General features: G+C 48.8%; 1 protein-coding gene and 1 long non-coding RNA gene across 2 annotated transcripts; both read left to right on the top strand.

Moving 5' to 3' along the window:
* Window positions 1–10233: 10233 nt before the first annotated feature.
* On the top strand, window positions 10234–11642 carry LOC111940563 (uncharacterized). Its single transcript, XR_002869547.2, has 3 exons — window positions 10234–10301; window positions 10411–10507; window positions 11520–11642. It is a non-coding gene; the product is annotated as an uncharacterized LOC111940563 (long non-coding RNA).
* Window positions 11643–13765: 2123 nt separating this feature from the next.
* Window positions 13766–19458, top strand: LOC147647943 (keratin, type II cytoskeletal 73-like). Its single transcript, XM_086870413.1, has 6 exons — window positions 13766–13797; window positions 16081–16141; window positions 16519–16614; window positions 17399–17524; window positions 18514–18737; window positions 19353–19458. Exons 1-6 carry the CDS (start codon window positions 13766–13768, stop codon window positions 19456–19458), a joined length of 645 nt encoding a protein of 214 aa, XP_086726539.1.
* Window positions 19459–20433: the final 975 nt, after the last annotated feature.

Genomic DNA, 20433 nt, shown 5'->3' with positions numbered 1-20433 from the left:
GAAAAGGCTCAGGATATGGAGGAGGAAGCTCTGGCAGTGGAGGCTCCATCTGTGGAGGAGGAGGGAGCTCTGGCAGTGGAGGCTCCATGTCCAAGGGGAGCAGCTGCTCTGGAGGTGGAGGATCTAGCTCTGGTGGAGGTGGGTCAAGTTATGGAGGTGGAAAAGGCTCAGGATATGGAGGAGGAAGCTCTGGCAGTGGAGGCTCCATCTGTGGAGGAGGAGGAAGTTCTGGCAGTGGAGGCTCCATGTCCAAGGGGAGCAGCTGCTCTGGAGGTGGAGGATCTAGCTCTGGTGGAGGTGGGTCAAGTTATGGAGGTGGAAAAGGCTCAGGACATGGTGGAGGATCTAGCTCTGGTGGAGGTGGTGGGTCCATTTCTGTTGGAGGGAAAGGTTCAGGATCCGGAGCGGGTGGATCCAGTTCAGGTAGTGGAGGCTCCATATCCAAGGGTAGTAGCATCTCTGGAGGTGGAGGATCTAGTTCTGGTGGTGGTGGGTCAAGTTGTAGAGAAGGTAAAGGATCAGGATATGTGGGGGGAAGTTCAGGGCATGGAGGTTCCATGTCTGGAAGTGGTCAGAGCTCTGGTGGTTATGGATCTGGCTCCAGCAGTGGGAGATGCAGCCCCCGCAGTGGTGGGATGACCTCAGGAGGAGGAAGCAGCTGTGGCATGAGAGGGTCCACCTCCAGAGGTGAAGGACAGGGAAGTTCTTGTCACAGAGGCTCCATGTCTGCAGGTGGCCAGAGCTCTGGTGGCTATGGATCCAGCTCTGGCAGTGGCAGATGCAGCCCCCACAGTGGAGGAATGAGCTCTGGAGGTGGGAGTAGTTGTGGGAGGAGAGGTTCCGTATCTGGATGTGGAGCACAGGGAAGTTCATGTCATGAAGGCTCCATGTCTGGAGGTGGACAGAGTTCTGGAGGTTATGGAGCAGGCTCTGGGAGTGGCAGCAGCAGCACACACAGTGAGGGCATGAGCAGTGGAGCTGGGAGCAGCTCTAGCAGGAGACGGTCCATATCTGGAGAAGGAGCACAGGGAAGTTCATGTCATGGAGGCTCCATGTCTGGAGGTGGACAGAGCTCTGGAGGATTTGGATCAGGCTCAGGGAGTGGTGGGAACAGTTCTGGGGGAAGAATCAGCTCTGGGTATGGAGGAAGCTCAGGCCGTAGAGGACTGAGCTCTGGTGGTTGCATTGGTGGTGGAGAAGGAGGCTCAGGGTATGGAGAAAGCTCAGGTAGGAGAGGTTCCATCTCTGGAGGTCATGGGAGATCCAATTATGGCAGTGGTGGAGGAGAAGGAGGCTCAGGGTATGGAGGAAGCTCAGGTAGGAGAGGCTCCATGTCTGGAGGTGGTCACAGCTCTGGTGGATATGGATCAGGCCCTGGCAGTGGCAGTTGCAGCCCCCACAGTGGGGGAATGAGCTCTGGTAGTGGTGGGAGCAGCTCTGGCAGGAGAGGCTCCGTCTCTGGAGGTTATGGGGGATCCACTTATGGCAGCGGTGGCTGTGTTGGTGGAGAAGGAGGCTCAGGGTATGGAGGAAGTTCAGGATATGGAGGTGGCTCTGGCAGGAGAGGTTCCATGTCTGGAGGTGGTCACAGCTCTGGAGGGTTGGGATCGGGCTCTGGCAGTGGAGGGAGCAGTTCTGGGGGAGGAATGAGCTCAGGGTATGGAGGGAGCTCAGGCAGTGGAGGACTGAGCTCTGGCGGTTGCATTGGTGGAGGAGAAGGAGGCTCAGGGTATGGAGGAAGCTCAGGTAGGAGAGGCTCCATGTCTGGAGGTGGTCACAGCTCTGGTGGATACGGATCAGGCTCTGGCAGTGGCAGTTGCAGCCCCCACAGTGGGGGAATGAGCTCTGGTAGTGGTGGGAGCAGCTCTGGCAGGAGAGGCTCCATTTCTGGAGGAGGAGGAGGAAGCTCAGGTCATGGAGGATCCAATTATGGCAGTGGTGGTTGCATTGGTGGTGGAGAAGGAGGCTCAGGGTATGGAGGAAGCTCAGGCAGGAGAGGCTCCATGTCTGGAGGTCATGGGGGATCCAATTATGGCAGTGGTGGCTGTGTTGGTGGAGAAGGAGGCTCAGGGTATGGAGGAAGTTCAGGATATGGAGGTGGCTCTGGCAGGAGAGGTTCCATCTCTGGAGGTGGAGGAGGAAGCTCAGGTCATGGAGGATCCAATTATGGCAGTGGTGGTTGCATTGGTGGTGGAGAAGGAGGCTCAGGGTATGGAGGAAGCTCAGGATATGGAGGTGGCTCCATGTCTGGAGGTCATGGGGGATCCAATTATGGCAGTGGTGGTTGCATTGGTGGAGGAGAAGGAGGCTCAGGGTATGGAGGCAGCTCAGGATATGGAGGTGGCTCTGGCAGGAGAGGTTCCATCTCTGGTGGTGGTCACAGCTCTGGAGGGTTGGGATTGGGCTCTGGCAGTGGCGGGAGCAGTTCTGGGGGAGGAATGAGCTCTGGGTATGGAGGGAGCTCAGGCAGTGGAGGACTGAGCTCTGGCGGTTGCATTGGTGGAGGAGAAGGAGGCTCAGGGTATGGAGGAAGCTCAGGTAGGAGGGGCTCCATGTCCGGAGGTGGTCACAGCTCTGGTGGATACGGATCAGGCTCTGGCAGTGGCAGTTGCAGCCCCCACAGTGGGGGAATGAGCTCTGGTAGTGGTGGGAGCAGCTCCGGCAGGAGAGGCTCCATCTCTGGAGGTCATGGGGGATCCACTTATGGCAGCGGTGGCTGTGTTGGTGGAGAAGGAGGCTCAGGGTATGGAGGAAGTTCAGGATATGGAGGTGGCTCTGGCAGGAGAGGCTCCATGTCTGGAGGTGGAGGAGGAAGCTCAGGTCATGGAGGATCCAGTTATGGCAGTGGTGGTTGCATTGGTGGTGGAGAAGGAGGCTCAGGGTATGGAGAAAGCTCAGGTAGGAGAGGCTCCATATCTGGAGGTCATGGGGGAACCAATTATGGCAGTGGTGGTTGTATTGGTGGAGGAGAAGGAGGCTCAGGGTATGGAGGAAGCTCAGGATATGGAGGTGGCTCTGGCAGGAGAGGCTCCATCTCTGGAGGTGGTCACAGCTCTGGAGGGTTGGGATCGGGCTCTGGAAGTGGCGGGAGCAGTTCTGGGGGAGGAATGAGCTCAGGGTATGGAGGGAGCTCAGGCAGTGGAGGACTGAGCTCTGGCGGTTGCATTGGTGGAGGAGAAGGAGGCTCAGGGTATGGAGGAAGCTCAGGTAGGAGGGGCTCCATGTCTGGAGGTGGTCACAGCTCTGGTGGATACGGATCAGGCTCTGGCAGTGGCAGTTGCAGCCCCCACAGTGGGGGAATGAGCTCTGGTAGTGGTGGGGGCAGCTCTGGCAGGAGAGGCTCCATCTCTGGAGGTCATGGGGGATCCACTTATGGCAGCGGTGGCTGTGTTGGTGGAGAAGGAGGCTCAGGGTATGGAGGAAGTTCAGGATATGGAGGTGGCTCTGGCAGGAGAGGCTCCATGTCTGGAGGTGGAGGAGGAAGCTCAGGTCATGGAGGATCCAGTTATGGCAGTGGTGGTTGCATTGGTGGTGGAGAAGGAGGCTCAGGGTATGGAGAAAGCTCAGGTAGGAGAGGCTCCATATCTGGAGGTCATGGGGGAACCAATTATGGCAGTGGTGGTTGTATTGGTGGAGGAGAAGGAGGCTCAGGGTATGGAGGAAGCTCAGGATATGGAGGTGGCTCTGGCAGGAGAGGTTCCATCTCTGGTGGTGGTCACAGCTCTGGAGGGTTGGGATCGGGCTCTGGCAGTGGAGGGAGCAGTTCTGGGGGAGGAATGAGCTCAGGGTATGGAGGGAGCTCAGGCAGTGGAGGAATGAGCTCTGGCGGTTGTATTGGTGGAGGAGAAGGAGGCTCAGGGTATGGAGGAAGCTCAGGTAGGAGGGGCTCCATGTCTGGAGGTGGTCACAGCTCTGGTGGATACGGATCAGGCTCTGGCAGTGGCAGTTGCAGCCCCCACAGTGGGGGAATGAGCTCTGGTAGTGGTGCGAGCAGCTCCGGCAGGAGAGGCTCCATTTCTGGAGGTCATGGGGGATCCACTTATGGCAGCGGTGGCTGTGTTGGTGGAGAAGGAGGCTCAGGGTATGGAGGAAGTTCAGGATATGGAGGTGGCTCTGGCAGGAGAGGTTCCATGTCTGGAGGTGGCTCGAGCAGGAGGGGCTCCATTTCTGGAGGAGGAGGAGGAAGCTCAAGTCATGGAGGATCCAGCTATGGCAGTGGTGGTTGTATTGGTGGAGGAGAAGGAGGCTCAGGGTATGGAGGAAGCTCAGGATATGGAGGTGGCTCTGGCAGGAGAGGTTCCATGTCTGGAGGTGGTCACAGCTCCGGAGGGTTGGGATCGGGCTCTGGCAGTGGTGGGAGCAGTTCTGGGGGAGGAATCAGCTCTGGGTATGGAGGAAGCTCAAGCAGGAGAGGCTCCATCTCTGGCGGAGAAGGAGGCTTAGGTTATGGAGGGTCTGGTTATGGCAGTGGTGGTTGCATTGGTGGCGGAGAAGGTGGTTCAGTATATGGACGGAGTTCAGGGTTTGGAGGAGGAAGTTCCAGTAGGAGAGGCTCCATATCTGAATGTGGAGAAAGAGGGAGCTCAGGCTATAGTGGATCCAGTTATGGCAGTGGTGGGTGCATTGGTGGGCGAGAAGGTGTCTCAGGGTTTGGAGGAGAGTCAGGATGTGGTGGAGGCTCTGGATATGGGGGAGGGTCAGGGCGTGTAGGAAACTCTGGGTATGAAGGAATTTCAGGCTATGGAGGAGGAAGCTCAGGTAGGAGAGGGTCAGAGTCTGGGGGAGGAGGAAACTCCACCTCTGGAGTTTCGGGACTGAGCTCTGCTGGCACCTGCAGCCCTGGCAGTAGTGGAGAAAGAGGTTGGGATTGCTCTGTAGGGGACAGTTGCTACAGAGCAGGGACTAGTGGAGATGGGACACCCATCTGCAGAGATGAGACAGAGGAACGCAGGTCAGGAGGAGGGTGGTCTTCTCCAAGCCCATGTTACTGGTCTGCCTATGGAGGTGGCTCAAGTTCATCTGGAGATGCTGCCCACAAGTAAAACTTGGATGCGAAATCTCACCAGTGGAATGGGATGAAGACAGTCCCTCCTTGTCAGGGGCAATGGGACTTTCCTGCTGTCACCACTGGTCTGGATGGGCTGTGCATCATCCTGAGCTCTCACTGCACAACCACCCCTGGACTCTCCACCCCACTCCTCTGCTGGATGCTGATATTGTGATGGTGTCCCTTCCTTGGGCTTTCTCAGAACTTTTAATCTCAGGCTGTGTGGAACCTTTATCTTTAGCAACTAAAAGCTTGAAACCTTGTTTGGTGTGTTTGTTTTGGTCTGGGGGAGGGAAGGACTCTGATGTCTCTAATGAGATGTTTGATAGAACTTTCCATATGAATTCATGGAATTCTGATCCAACCACAGGAAAAAGCTCCTGGAAATATTGAAAAAGTAGAAGGTGGCTGGGAAAGAATGACAAATGCCGATCGTCTGCTGTAAAAATGGGGTTTAAGGCCAAGTCCTTTAGGCCTGGTCTGACCAGTCAGCAAGGACACATGACTACACCTCAGTTCAATCATTCCCTCCAAGAGTCACTCATTAAATAACTTGAGGGCAGATCCTCTGTGTAGCTTTTTTTTTTTTGGCACTGCAGCTGCAGATGAAGAAAGGAGCAGAAAGTCCAGGAATAACAAAGTCTCATCTCAATTTTGGTTCAGTTTTCCCCCTGGAGTTCCAAGTTATGGTGAGATGGGGTGTACCCGAGAAAACATTTCTTGGCCAACATCTGATTTTGGGGATGGTCCTGTGCAGGGTCATTGTTGCAGTCAGCAACCTCAGGATCTTGTCCAGGGAAGCAGCAGGATTCTGGGGACCATCATGTAACACCAACAAGACAGGCTCTCGGTTCATGAAACCATTTATTCAGCATTGGAACAAAGTCAGGTCCAGAACAGAGAGCTCCAAACAGAGGCACAGCAGGGTTTTTTGAGGGACAGAACCCCTGAGAATTTCCACCTTTGAGGGTGGAGTTCAGGGTCAGGGACCAGCAGAGGCACACCAGAGAACCCCCCCAGGGACTCAAACCCAATCAGAACGCCTGGGCCGCCCTTCACATGGGGTTTGGGGTGGGACAATGTAACTCTTTGTCTCCCCTGAGGCCACTGCCACAGGTCATGAATTGGACCCAATGATCGTTGTGCGTCACCTACAATTCAGGACATTCCATCATTCTATGATCTTACTCACTGGTGATTTTTATGACAGGAAGCAAGATATTCCCTACATTTCTCCCAGAACCTCCCCTAAAGCCCAATCAAAAGTTCTAACAAAGCAGAGAGCAGCTGATTTTATGCCAAAATTTTGTTCAAGAAGCTTAATTTAATAATGTCTTAAATAAATAAATAATGTCTAAACCCTTGTTTAGCAACACTCTACTGAGATAACTGGAGTGTCCCAATCCCATTTGGAATATTTCATGTCCTTTCCCCTGTTGGCAGGAAAGAGGATCCTCTCGGAAAAAATTCCAACTGTGAAGGGTCCTGGGAGAGGCAGGAGGGTGAGGGGGAGGGACCCAGATTTCTGGGAAATCCACTGTGGAGCCTCATTCACAAAGTGCTGTAGAGCCACTAAAAAACATGGTATATCAATGGAATTATGGAACTAGTTTGGTTGGAAGTGATCTTTAATGGTAATTTTCTTTCATCAGGGACTCCAAGAGAGCTGGAGAGGGACTTGGAAAGAAGTGATGCGAAAAGGAGTGGGTTAGGGGATGGAAAGGAGGAGGGTTAGGTGGGACACTGGGAAGAAGTTATTTCCTGTGAGGGTTGTGAGGCTCTGGAATGGATTTCTCAGAGATTTCCCCATCCTTGGAAGTGTCCAGAGCCAGGCTGGATGGGGCTTGGAGCACCTGGGATAGTGGAAGATATCCCTGCCCATGACAGGAGGTGGAGCAGGATGAGCTTTAAGGTCCCTGCCATCCCAATGCATTCCATGATTCCATGTGGAGTGCTAAATCAAACCCTCACAGCAAAGCACTTTGGAATCTGCATGGAGGGAGCTCCAGACATTGTTGTTCAGTCAAAACTGGGTTTCACCCAGGTTCAGCTTCATAGCTCTCAGGAGGCTTCAGGATCCAGGTGAAACCTCAGGATCCAAATGAAAACCACTCTGCATCATCACAATCCTTTTTTTATCCAAGGGATCAGGCAAAACCTCATCTTTTATGGTAAAAAGTGGAGTAATTATGCACAATCCAGAGGGTCACAGGGCTTTGGTTTCACTGATAAATTAATTGTGCAGCCAGGGTGTTTTTCATCTCTAATCAGAAGAAATAAAATTTCATAAACAATAAAAATGTATTATTAATAAAAAGGAATAATAATACAAGTATATAATTAATTTAAAATTATCTGATTAATAATAAAATATTACACCAACAAAATAAATTATTGACAAAACATTTTATTAATAATAAATATTTATGATAATAAAGTATCAAACATGATAATATAATAATAATAAAAGTATTGAATATTAAAAAATTGGAATACTATAATTACCTGATCAATAATATAGCTATCAGATTAATAATTAAAATATTAGATTATGGATTAAATATTTGATTCATATTATAATATTTTTTCAGATTAATAATTAGAATATTGATTAATAACAAAAAAATGTCTGCTTAGTTTAAAAAAATTGGGTTTTGTTGCTTTTTTATAATTTTAACTTATTATAAAAGATCTGATTAATAGTAAAACTATGTTATTAATAATAAAAATACGAGTGCTGTGGTCAGGCCTGAGTGTTTTTTACTGATCTCATTTTTAGCATGAAAGAACAAAAAGGAAGAAAATTGGTAAGAAATGATCACTTTTGAAGGCAATTCCAGCATCCCATTCATGCCTGTCCCTTGGAGGGGATGAGTCATCTGCTGGAGATCAGATACAGCGTCTGCTCCAGTTGATGCCAGACTTTTGATTCCAAGGGGAATTGAGAGCAGCAACTGGGAACCCCCGAGGGGATTCAGTGCTGTTCACACACTTGGAGTATCCCAGGTACCACAGGGGAGGCTTGGAAGAGAATAGCCAAGCCTGTTTGCTCATCAGCAGAGCCATCAAGGGCTGCCTAGTTTCTGGAGACACGTGTTCTGGCACCTCCTTCCATATCCAATTATCCTTGTTGGAGTAGGAGGGGGAAACCTCATCTGGCATTTGAGTTGCCTAAAAATACCATATTTTAAAATATTTATAGTAGTTTTTTTCCTCCAGAAGCTCCTGATCCGGCTCCTGCTGGTCCTGCAAGGAGAGCATCTGGAACATTTTAGGACTTTGGACCACATGGATTTAAGAACAAGACAAATTTCTGGGTTTTGCACACAAATTTAAGTTCAAGATGAAGTTTTACATCTTGGGACCACAAAAGCAGAAGACCAACACCAAAATTCAGGTCTTCAGACCACAAGTTTGAGATCAAGGTCAAATTTAAGGTGTTTAGACCAGAAAAATTTAAGACCAAAGCTAAATTCCAGGGTTTTGAACCATAGAGGTCTAAAACCAAGCACAAATTACAGGTTTTCAGACAACACAATTTTTCAGGTCTCTGCACCACAGAAATTTAAGATGAAGGCTGAGATTCAGTTTTTTTGACCATTCAGATTTGAGCTAGGGTGATCAAGCAGATGATTTTCTTTCGAGTGCCAAAGCACATTGAAAAATGTTTGGAAATCATCAAAAAAAGATGCAATGTTGATGTTTCCTTGACCATGTCCATTGCTGGCTCCTCATTGGCTCATCCCTAAGTTCATAGAATAACAGAATCATTGAATAATCTGAGCTGGATGGGACCCACAAGGATCATCCAAGTCCAGCCTCTGTTTCAAATGTCAATTTGAGATTACCCACAAAGTTTTTTTTATGGAAAATGTCACAAGATTGACTCCATAAGGCTGTAGACATTTCGAGGTTTGGTCTTCAGGGGTTGAGCTGAAGCATGAGAAGAAGAGGATCAAAAGAGGGGGCCCTCGGCTGTGTTTTCCATCACCACCAGCCTGTGAATGCCGAGAGAAGGAGTTTGCTGACACCCTGTGCCCGGGCAGAGAAGGAGTCTCTGGGAGTGCTGGCGGATGAACAGGATCTCAGGAATGGGGAGAGGACAGGGAGAAGAGTGGAGCTGGCAGAAGGTCACTTCTCTTTGGAGCTGGTTGTTGACTCTCTATTTGCTGGTTTTGTGCCAGAGGTTCACACGTGTTTTACAGAACATCCCAGGCTGAGTCAGCCTCGGAGCACGAGTCCGTGGGGAACGTCCTCTTCCATGGATTGAGGACCTCGCTGTCCAAATGCTGTCCTAAATATTATCTCCCTCTGCTGTAACAACCTCTTGCTTGTGGCATCCTGGAAGGTTCATGAGTGTTTCCAGGTGTGAACTGGTCGATCCCATGGAATCGCAGAGCTATGGAATATCCTGAGCTGGAAGGGATCAACAAGGATCTTTGAGTCCAACTCCTGGCCCTGCATAGACCCAAATCCCACCTAATCCTACTAAAATCCCACTAAAAAAATCCCACTAGTTACAAAATCCCATCTCCTGAGAGCATTGTCCTAATGTTCCTGGATCTCTGGTAGCCTCTTGGTCATGATTATTCCCTTGAGAGTCTGTTCAGTGTCTGACCACCTTCCAGGAAACAACCTTTTCCTGATGTCCAACCTAAACGTCCCTGACACAGCTCCAGCCATTCCCTGTGTCTCTGGTGCCCAGAGCAGAGATTGGAGCTGCCCCTCAGGACAAAGCTGCAGCTCCCAATAGTCTTTCCTCAGACTCCTCTAGCTGGGCAAATCCTCAGCTGCTTCTTGTGTGGGTCCTCCAGACCCCTCCCCATTCTCACAGCCCTCCTTTGGGTGCTCCAGGATTCTCCAGGATGCTTCTGGCACCCCCAGTAACCCAGCTAGGGGCTCAAATGCACTAGATACCACCATCTAGTGGGAGGAAAATGTTGCACTGTGCTAGTGTGGATCTGGTCTTTGCCCCAGTTCTCCCAGTCTGACTGGTGCAGTTTTTACATCTTTGCTGTACAGATGTGACCAGAACAACATGTTCCCTCCTGATTTACTTTGGCAAAAAGCCATGAAATTAGTCATGGCTGTATTGTAGCACCATGAAAATTGTGGGGATCATTGCTGGGCCTCTTTCCAAAATTCCTGGTGATGAGAAGAGCATTAATGAGCTGTGATTACCCTGGTACACAGGCCACATCCAACCCTTCCTATCCTGTGAGGGAGCTGCAGAAAGGTGACTGTTCTGACACAGGTAAGCTGAGTTCCACTAGCTGTGTGGGAGAAGTGGAGAAGACCTGGTGTTCTTCAAATTTGGGGACCTTTCACTGTCAAATGAGGCATAAATATTTTGTCTTCTACAGCAATTTGTGTGGGATGGGGTGGAACTGGGAGAGGGAGGAAGAGCTGATGTTGTGGCCCTGTAAGCTACAGCCCAAGGGTGGCATCAGGTGGCCTCAGGTACCTTTGGGGGACTTGGGGTTGTCAGGGGTCAAGTGGGTTGGGAGCCAGAAGAGAAGGTGATCTGGTGGATGAACCTTTTGTGACATCCAGGGCTGTGAAAACCCAAATTCAGAAGTTTGGCTTAGAAAAGTGGAAGAAAACTCAATGAAACCATCCACAACCTTTTGCAATTTGGGAAGACGACCCGGACCCAGCCATGACCATGTTGACCTTGGCCACAGGGAGGAAATAAAGACTGTATTTGAACTCTTTCTTTGCTTGAAAAGCTCCAAATTTTCAAGGCAGGTGTTGTGAGAACCCTGCTCAAGGCCCTTGAGGTACCTCAGAAGTACCAGGAGGGGGATTCAAAAGAGCCCAAGGAGAGACAAACTGGAGGCACAAAATGAAGCTGAGTCAGAACAGCTCCAGGCCAAGTGTCCTCCCCTGGGCTTCAATCCTGCTCTTCCAGCTGGGAATGCCATGGACGCTGCCTCTGTTTAAATGAAACATCCAGACTTCAATTGCTGCCCTGTGTGGGTGTAATTGATAGTGCTGTCAAGAACCCCTAATTAAGCTGCTTGTCTTTCCAGCTGCCTCATCCTATCAATTATCTCCCGTGCTGGGCTGAGGGCAAAGTGTTCCAGAGCAGAACATTTGCAAATAATGAGGTACAGGGAAACTTTCTGCATCAGCTGCTCTTGGAAACAGAATTCCAACAAGGTTCCTGGTAACCAGATTTGTTTTTCATCAGCTTTCTTGTGAAAGGTGGTGAAAACTGTGTTGATGAGCCCAGGAACTGAAAAAATAAAAAATAAAAAATCCCTGAAAAACCAAGGAGACAAATGAGGAGGGGAAATATTATCCCATTTCTTGGTGATTGGAAATGCTTAAATGTTTAATGGTCACAAAAACACTGATCAAGGCTTGAGCCTATTGAAAAAATTCAGGATTAATCTGGTGGAGTAGCAGAGGAAAATTATTTCTTCTGATTGATCTGAAATGAAACCTTCACCATTTTCTGTTTTGGCAGGAAGCCACAAGCAGGGAGATGGAATCTTGGCTCCACCTCTTGGGCTCTCAGCAGCTCTGTGAAACTTCTCAGCCTTCTCCATCTGTCAAGACACTCCAATAAATCCCATTTTATTTGCCTTGAGCTATCTCAAGGGTTTTAATTACAAGCTCCCATATAAAGAAGAGTGACAAGGAGTAGCAGATGGATTAATAAGGAATTTTGCAGGATACAGGTTACTGGTTCCTTTATGCTCTGCCCACCACAGCCAACTTACCGCTGCTCTCAATTAAATGATTAACCAATGTCCAATTAACAGCCATGGGACAGAGCCTCCTAATTTCAAAGCTCTTTATTGTCTTCTCCATGTGAGTTTTTTTCCCCAGGTGTTCTACACAATCAAAGCCAAAGACTTAACAAGAATCACAGAGTCATAGATTGGGTTGGAAGGGAACTTAAAATTCGTCCAGCTCCATCTCTGCCATGGGCAGGGACACCTTTCAACTTCCAGGGTGCTCCAAGCCCCATCCAACATGGCCTGGGATACTTCCAGGAATGGAACAGCTACAGCTGCTCTGGGAAATCCATTCCAGGGCCTCATCACCCTCACAGGAAGAAATTCCTGCCCAATATCTCATCCAACCCTACCCTCTGGCAGTCAGAAGCCATTCCCCCTTGTCCAGTTCCTCCATCCCTTGTCCCAAGCCTTCTCCAGCTCTCCTGGAGCCCCTTTAGACACTGGAAGGGATTCTAAGGTCTCCCTGGAGCCCCCTTCCCTTCCCTTCCCTTCCCTTCCCTTCCCTTCCCTTCCCTTCCCTTCCCTTCCCTTCCCTTCCCTTCCCTTCCCTTCCCTTCCCTTCCCTTCCCTTCCCTTCCCTTCCCTTCCCTTCCCTTCCCTTCCCTTCCCTTCCCTTCCCTTCCCTTCCCTCCCCTCCCCTCCCCGCACCTCCCCTCCCCTCCCCGCACCTCCCCTCCCCGCACCTCCCCTCCCCTCCCCGCACCTCCCCTCCCCGCACCTCCCCTCCCCTCCCCGCACCTCCCCTCCCCGCACCTCCCCTCCCCTCCCCGCACCTCCCCTCCCCTCCCCTCCCCGCACCTCCCCGCACCTCCCCTCCCCGCACCTCCCCTCCCCGCACCTCCCCTCCCCTCCCCGCACCTCCCCTCCCCGCACCTCCCCTCCCCGCACCTCCCCGCACCTCCCCGCACCTCCCCGCACCTCCCCGCACCTTCCCTGCCCGCACCTTCCCGCACCTTCCCGCACCTTCCCTTCTCCTGAGTGTATAAAGGAGGAGCACAGGTATTGGAGCAGAAGGGTCCTTCTGGGTTGTCCTCTCCTCCATCATGTCTTCCAGCACGAGCCAGCTGGGTGAGCTTCCCATGGGAGAAGATTCTTCTCACCATCCTCTGCTTCTAGTGGGTTGACCCTCGGCTGATGCAGTGCTTCTCCTTCCTGGCATTGTTTGGGAGAGGCTATGGAGCCTGGAGCCATGGTCAGAGACTCCAAAACACAAAGGGATGGAAATGGGTTTGTTCCGGGCTGTGGGGAGGTCAGGGATGCTGGGGCACCAGTGGTTTAGTTGGCAAATGTGGATGTGCTTGCCTGGTGCAGGCCAACAGGGACCTCCTGCAGCCCCTGGATGTGAAGGTCAACCCTGAAATCCAGCAGATCTGAAAGCAGGAGAGGGAGCTGCTGAAGAGCCTCCACAGCCAATTTGCCTCTTAAGCTGACAAGTAAGAGTTGTCAAAAGAGAAAGACTTTGGCATTCCAGACTTTGGTATCTCTTCTCCACTGCAGTTCATGAGCTTTGAGCTTGCTTTGATGTGTGTGACCCCAGTGCCATGAATGCAGGTAGAGCCTGTTAGGTTTTTTAAATCTGATTTATGCTCCTAAATACTTTGATGAACTGTGTCTGGTTTCATTATTAATAGTGGGAGGGAGCTGTTCCTCCAAAGTGTCCAGTGGGGCTTTGGCACAGTTGGCTTTATTCTGCAGCCAGATGTTTTTCCATGGTCTCCTATCCATGAATGAAGGTTTCCACTTTCAGCCCATTGATGCAGATTTATTTAAATGTTTGGTGTTTCTGTAGCTGCTACAAAGATTGTGCTGTCCAGGGCTTCCTTGGAGAAGGGATAAGCAGCAAGCTCACTTTCCTCTAGGATTCATGGATTCATGGGATCATGGAATTATTATGCCAAGTTGGAAGGAACCCATCAGGATCATCAAGTTCAACTCCTAGCCCCATGCAGGACACCCCAAAAAGCCCACCATGTATGGCTTGGGTTGGGATAGTGTCATGAGGTGACTTTACCTTCAAGGTGGTTGTGAGAGCTAAGGAAGTTGAAGTTGCTGGGGACTGAAAGGAGTCTCTTCTCCTGACCAATTATTGGTCATTACTGGGAATTGACAGCAATTTTAACCATTGAAAAGGGAGATCAACTTGTGAACCCTACCTTAAGATATAAAGTCAGGGCACTTGGGTTCTCTTTTTTTCCTGGCTGTGAAGGGTGGCGGAGCTCCAGGCCTCCCGTTCCCTGCCCAGGCCATGCGGCCAGGTGGGGGCTGGGCTGGGCCCAGCGGCTCCCAGATGGGAGATGGGGGGCCTGCGGAAGGTTTTCCCCAGGCTCTGGCCAGGCCGGGCAGGGCCGATCTCTGGCTTGGCTGCAGGTTTTGCTGTGAATAAATTTACTAGAGACTGCCGAGTGAAGAAGGAGAGAGGCTCTGGACCTGCAGCGGGCTGGGGCAGCGACTACACTCTCCAGAGCAGCCATGAGGAATTTTGTATCGCAGACAGCTCCAGCTCCTGCACCTGCATAGGTCACAGAGCCATCTACAAAGCCTGGGCAAGATTTTAAACTTTTCATTTCCCAGATGAGACTTGCAGATTAATCTTTTTTATCCAGAAAAGGAAAAAGAGAGTGATCAACATGAAAAGAGACTTTATAAACTACCAGTGACAGGAAAGAAAAGAAGCTTCAGGAAAGGTAGAGAATTAAGATGCTTTAATTAAGATTAAATATTTTTCTGTTAAAGCTATGGAGATGGACAATAAAGTCCTGAAAGAACTCCTTTAATTCATGACCGTATATAGGGAGGAATAGAGTGTTCAAAGTGAAAATTTTGAGTAAGAAGTAGAGTGATTGTGATATAGTGAAGTGCTGGAAACAGTGAAGCGAAAATTTGAAGCCTTGGGGGGCAATGAGAAAAACTGTTTTCTGGTGAAGCTCACAGAAACAGATGAAGACTTTTGGTTTTGAATAACTCATCCTTAAAATGCCATCCCTAGACTCATGGCCCATACACACCTCAGAGTGATGTGAAATGGGAGGAGTGAGCTCTGATAACAGCAGCTCTGGGCAGCTAACATCAGGGCAATGGAAAACCATAACAAAAATAGTTTTCTTGTGAGAAACTCCATAAATTAACAGAAAGAAACTTCTGTTTCTCTATAAAGACTGGTGAAAAGACTGTAGCAGGAATTGGGACTGTTTTAACCACCAAAGTTCCAAAGTTTTTGTCTCTGTTGTCATGTGAACAAGGGAATAGTGGGTAGATAGAGGATGAAAAGGTTTTTTGGAAGTTTATTCTGGTGTTCTTATTATTGTAGTTTGTCAATAAACTTTCTTTATTCCTTTTAAGTTTTATGCCTGTTTTGCTCTTGTTCTAATCCATATCTCACAGCAAGAAATGAGTAATTTTTTTGTTAGTTACTGGTTTAAAACCACGACAGATAGACCCCAAGGACCATCCAGTTCCAACCCCATTCCATGCTAGGGATACCTCCCTGCTGATTGTAGGTTTAGGAAGGCCACATTGACCCCCTTTTTTTCTCTTATCTGGTTCAACTAGCCTGGGGACTGCTTACCCAGAAGAGCAGATTCCTTGTGTCCCCCACACTCCTGTGGTCCCAGTAGGAGTCATCCCAACACACACCTGAACTGGTGGCTTTGCTCTCTGAGTGCAGATGCAATTTCTGGAGCAGCAGAACAAGGTGTTGGCTGCCTAATGAGGTGTCCTGTGGAAGCAGGTGCTGACAGCCCAGAGGGACATCAGGAATATCTTGGGAAGCTTTGCCTGTGGCTGGTGGCAGTGGCTGGTCTCACTCTGGTGGGACCAGGACCAGGTGGAGACAGAGCTGAACCACACAGAGAAGTTTGTGCAGGAGTTCAGGTGCCAATGAGTGAAGAGAACCTATCCTCAGGGCAGGAGCTCCAACAGTTGCACTAATGGGACTCTTGGCATGGGCTGTATCAATAGAATTCCAAAAAACTGATATTAACAAAGGCTGCAATTCAAACGGCTAAGACTTAAGGAGCTGAGATCCAAAAGAGTGACATGCATGTATCTGGGATCTGAAAAGCTGAGATCCAAAAGATGAGACCCAAAAAGCTGAGATACAAAAATATGAGACCCAAAACATTGAGATTCAAGAGTCTGAGATCCAAAAGTTTGAGATTCAAAAGCTAAGATCCAAAAGGTTGAGATCCAAAAGGGTGAGATCCAAAGCACACTGTCCCCTAAATACCTGCTCAAACAAGGTCTCCAGTCTTGGAATGACCCCTTCACTGGTCCCTTCCCCACCAGATATGAGCAGGAAGTGAACAGATGCACCACCCCTGAGAGCAGCTTCATGTTGCTGAAGAAGGTAAGGAATTGGGATGAATGGAAGGTTTGGGTGCAGAGATCCAAGGGGTTTCCTCTGATCTACTCCTTGCAAGGCAAGGGGCAGGTCCAGAGAATCTTAGAAGTCCTTGGACATGTGTGGGGTGTGGAAAAACATGCCACCAGGAGAAGACTTCATTCCAAACTGGTGGTTTTCTGCTCCTTGTGCTTGAATTATCACGGTTTTTCAGCAAGAACTCTTCAATACTAGATATATTATTGGAAACCCCTTAGCTGTTGCTGGTCAGGAGATAGCTGAGTTTCTCAAACAAAATTTCTTACTCCAAAAATATAATAGAATTGCCCTAGATCCTTGTGTGGGCATAATTTTGACTCCTAAATGTCTGGAAATTCTTTTAGGACACGGACTGTGTCCATCTGACCAAGGCAGAGTTAGAAGCAAAGGTGGAAACCCTAAAGCAGGAGATGGAGTTCCTGAAATGTATTTTTGCTCAGGTAGGGATATTCCTGTCCATCTGTTCCTCATGGCAGGTCTTCCTGCCATCCACTTGTTGTCTATATGAATTTGGGCCATATTAACAATCAGGCTCTTTTTGGGAATCCCAGATCAGGAAGATTTTGAGATCTGAAAAAAAAGAAACCAAACTCCGTTTCAACTCCTGGGCTGTGGCTCAGATCAGATTCTCCATGGCAGTGTTACTTCTGCTAGGATGTGAGATGGGAAATCCAGGGATAGGGATGCAGTGGTGACTTATGGCCACTTACCACGGCTTCTAGAAAAAGTCTGAGCTGGAGAGAAGTCCCTGTGGTGCCTCTGTCATTGTGAAAATGGACAACAGCCAAGCCCTGGACTTGGGGGGCATCCTCAGGGGCATGGAGCACTGGAATGAGGGTATAGCTTGGAAAGCAAATCCCAGTTGGAAGCACCGTACTGAGCCAGGGTAAGTCTGGTGACAGCTTCTTAAGCCTCCCACTGTCAGAAATAACAGTTCAAAAATGGTGGGGTTTGGTTCCTGTCTTCAATAAGTGATTTCTGGATCTAATTTTTCATTCTGGAAAAATCCATGAGTCTCAAAGCTGGAAGAACACCGGTGGTGGGAGGTGCTGGGAATGGGGAATTGTAGGTGAGTTGACCAGTGAATTTCCATTTTCTGCTGGCAGTCTCAGGAACCAAAAATCTTTTTTTCTAACCTGACTTTAATTCACTTTGTAAAGAGACTTAAGGCTCCTATGTAAACCACAAGTATCAATTCCCAGCTCTCTCCTTCCTTACTAACAGTTCCAAGAACTTGAGGAGGAAAAGTGGAGGCACTTCAAGAAGCTGAAGTCCCACCAGCAAGAGATGAAAGAACTGAGATTTGAGATCCAAAGGAGACAACGTGACCTGGAAAACATGAAGGAACAGGTGGGATGGATGGGATGTACTGGATCCTATGTGTCACATCCCAAGTTTTGTTTTGTACACATTTGTTGCTTTTATAAAAAATTGGGACAAATTTTTTAGCAGGGCCTGTGGCAACAGGACAAGGGGTGATAATTTTAAATTGGAGGAGGGTGGATTTAGATTGGATTTGAGGAAGAAATTCTTCCCTGTGAGGGTAATGAGGCCCTGGAATGGATTTCCCAGAGCAGCTGTGGCTTCCCCACCCCTGGAAGTGTCCTAGCCCAGGTAGGATCCAGGAGCAACCTGGGATAGTAGGAGGTGTCCCTGCCCATGGCAGGGGTGGGACTGGATGAGTTTTACTGCCCTTTCCCACCCAAACCATTCCATGAACCCACAATTTCTTTCATCTTTATCAAAGAGAGTTGCCTCACACTGGCTCCATCGGTCTAGGGAAGCTCTTCCCAGAGCTGAGCAGGGAAGAAGAATTATCTCTCAGCCAATTTTCTATTAGATCCTTTTGATTATTGCAAAGAACTAATTGCAACAAATTAGATCGTGGTATTAGTTACAGGTCTCAGAAAATTGTTGAAACTGCTTCAGCAGGAATTCTGGCTTCTGACATGGGTTCAAAGCATCCAATGAATGGGTAGAATTATGACTCACCAGTAATTCAGTACCCATAGAAACTTGTGTAATTTCCAGACCATCTAATTCATTATATAGTTTATAACGGGAAGCAATGGGAAACCTTAATTACTAGTTACAGTTAGGGCCGAGTATTGGTATCCTCCAAACAAAACTCAAACCCAGACTGGCAGCACAGGACTATGTTCAGATTTCCTGGAGTATTTTATAATTGATTATTGATTTTGGAAACATTTGGTTTTCCTAAAAAATGCCCTGATACGCTCCATCTTAGGGCTCTCAAAATAGGCAGAATTTTCTCTTTTAGAGGTGGGAATGATGAGAAAAAAGACAGGCAAAGGCAGGGTATCTCATGTCCCCACCAGAAGGTGTCGTCTTTGCAAGAATCACCTGGTGACATTGAGCAGCAAGGGGATCGTGCTCTCAGAGATGTCTGGGGGAGGCACAATGAGCTGCAAGATGAGCTTCCAAAGGCCAGTGATGATCTGGCATGGATGCTGCAGTATTCCCAGGAGCTGTGGAATGGCAAGATGACCCTGGATATTGAGAGTGCAACCTGCAAGACTCAGCTGGAGGGTGAGGAGAGCAGGTGGGTTCCACCACAGCTGTGTGTGGGCAGTGCTCAGTCCTTGGGGCTCCTCCAGAGCCCCAGGAGGGTGGAAAGTACTAGAAATGCTTGTTCCATCATGGATTGCCTTGTGACCTCCTTCTTCAGGATGTGCCTTGGGAGCCCTGTTGGAGTATGCAAGTAAGAAAAAGGTTTTCAATTTTCCTTACAAAATTAAACCTGTAATTAAATCTCACTGTGGCTTGGAGGGGGAGGAGAAGAAAGAAGAGGAGGAGAAGAGAGGCTGCATCATCACCATGAGTGACTCCCGTTATGTTTTCCCACAACAGTGATTTCCATCGACTCTGGGACTGACCTGGGATGTGGGTCTGGACAGCCCAGAAGATTCAGTGCTGCATCCTGACCCCATGACATTTGTGCCTCTCACCAAGAATTCACCTCCAGAAACATGTCTGGCTGCATAGTGAGGAAATTTATCCCTGATGCTCCTGGCTGCATTCCCAGGAGAGAGGCATTTTGGGTTAGAGCTGGGGGCTCAGCCTTTCCAGACACTGGGGCACTTGGGAGCTGTGGGAAGAGCTGAAGGGCTGCCAAGAACATGGGAAACTGCTCAGCCATGAGGGATGTGTGGGCCAGGGGTGAGGATTTCAACTGGACTTCCTTGTCCCAGGAGCAGCCAGATCTGAACTTCAGCTGTGAGGGTTGTGACAAGCAGGATTTAAAAGCTAAAGTAGAAAAATGAAAGTCCTGCTCCACTTCTACTGCTAAAAATAACCTCAACATGAGGGAGAGGAGGATTGGGTGTGAGAACACTGGAGCATCAGGAAACCATATCAGAGAAGATCCACCACTGGGATCACATCAAAAAAGGACACTTGGAACATTAAAAGCCCCCAAATCCTTTTGATTTCTGCTCTTTCTTTAAAGGGTGGTTGGTTGTGTTGGGGAACTAATCCTCTTATCACTCAATTCCTGTTTTCCTTTTATTTTTCCTCATTAAACCTTTGCTATCTCTGTGCCAAACTGTGAGATTTAATCCACAATATTTTCCCTAAGGTGTTCTGGGAAGTGTTTCCGGAAAGGAGCTCATCAAAGTCTCTTTAGGAGACTCTCTTTAGTAGCTTTAGGAGACAGTGGAGCTTTTTGGTGGGACACATGGGGCCACAGAGAGGAAGGAAGGATTTCAGTGATGTCCTGGAAGTGTTTGTCATCCATGTGCTGGCAGGGAAGCCGTAAAGGAAATCTTAATTCAGAATTCCACCTGCTGGAGTCAGCAAAGATTAATTACTCCACTCCTGCTCCTTGGACATGCATAAATTACACCCTCACTTCTCCTGGGATGACTCAATGGCTTTAAACCTTTTGCTCCTTTTCCACTAAAATTAACGGAGAACCAACATATTACTCTTTGCTTTTAGGTGTTTACCAAAAGTACTGAAATGCCCATTCCTTAATTGCACAAAACTAATCAAATCAAATTAAATCAAATCAAATCAAATCAAATCAAATCAAATCAAATCTAATCTAATCTAATCTAATCTAATCATTAGAAATCTTAATTAAACAGAGAAGGCAGAGCGGTCTGGAGAGTTGAGGAATCATGGAATGGTTTGGGATTGGAAGAACCTTAAAGCCCATCCAGTCCCACACCCTGCTGTGGGGAGGGACAGCTTCCACTAGACCAGGTGGCTCTAAGCCCCTTTCAGCCTGGCCTTGG

Source organism: Cyanistes caeruleus, chromosome 32 (assembly GCF_971803275.1).
Source record: "Cyanistes caeruleus chromosome 32, bCyaCae1.hap1.1, whole genome shotgun sequence".
Taxonomy (NCBI): domain Eukaryota; kingdom Metazoa; phylum Chordata; class Aves; order Passeriformes; family Paridae; genus Cyanistes; species Cyanistes caeruleus.
The sequence above is the reverse complement of the archived record's forward strand: the minus strand, read 5'-3'. Positions and strand labels throughout refer to the sequence as shown.

What these genes read in the sequence shown, in the direction of transcription:
- LOC147647943 (XM_086870413.1), top strand. Translation starts at nt 13,766, where the DNA reads ATGTATGGCTTGGGTTGGGATAGTGTCATGAG. An exon ending in GCTTCATGTTGCTGAAGAAG is followed by an intron (nt 16,142 to 16,518) that starts GTAAGGAATTGG and finishes AAATTCTTTTAG; the next exon opens with GACACGGACTGTGTCCATCT. An exon ending in TGGAAAACATGAAGGAACAG is followed by an intron (nt 17,525 to 18,513) that starts GTGGGATGGATG and finishes TGTCCCCACCAG; the next exon opens with AAGGTGTCGTCTTTGCAAGA.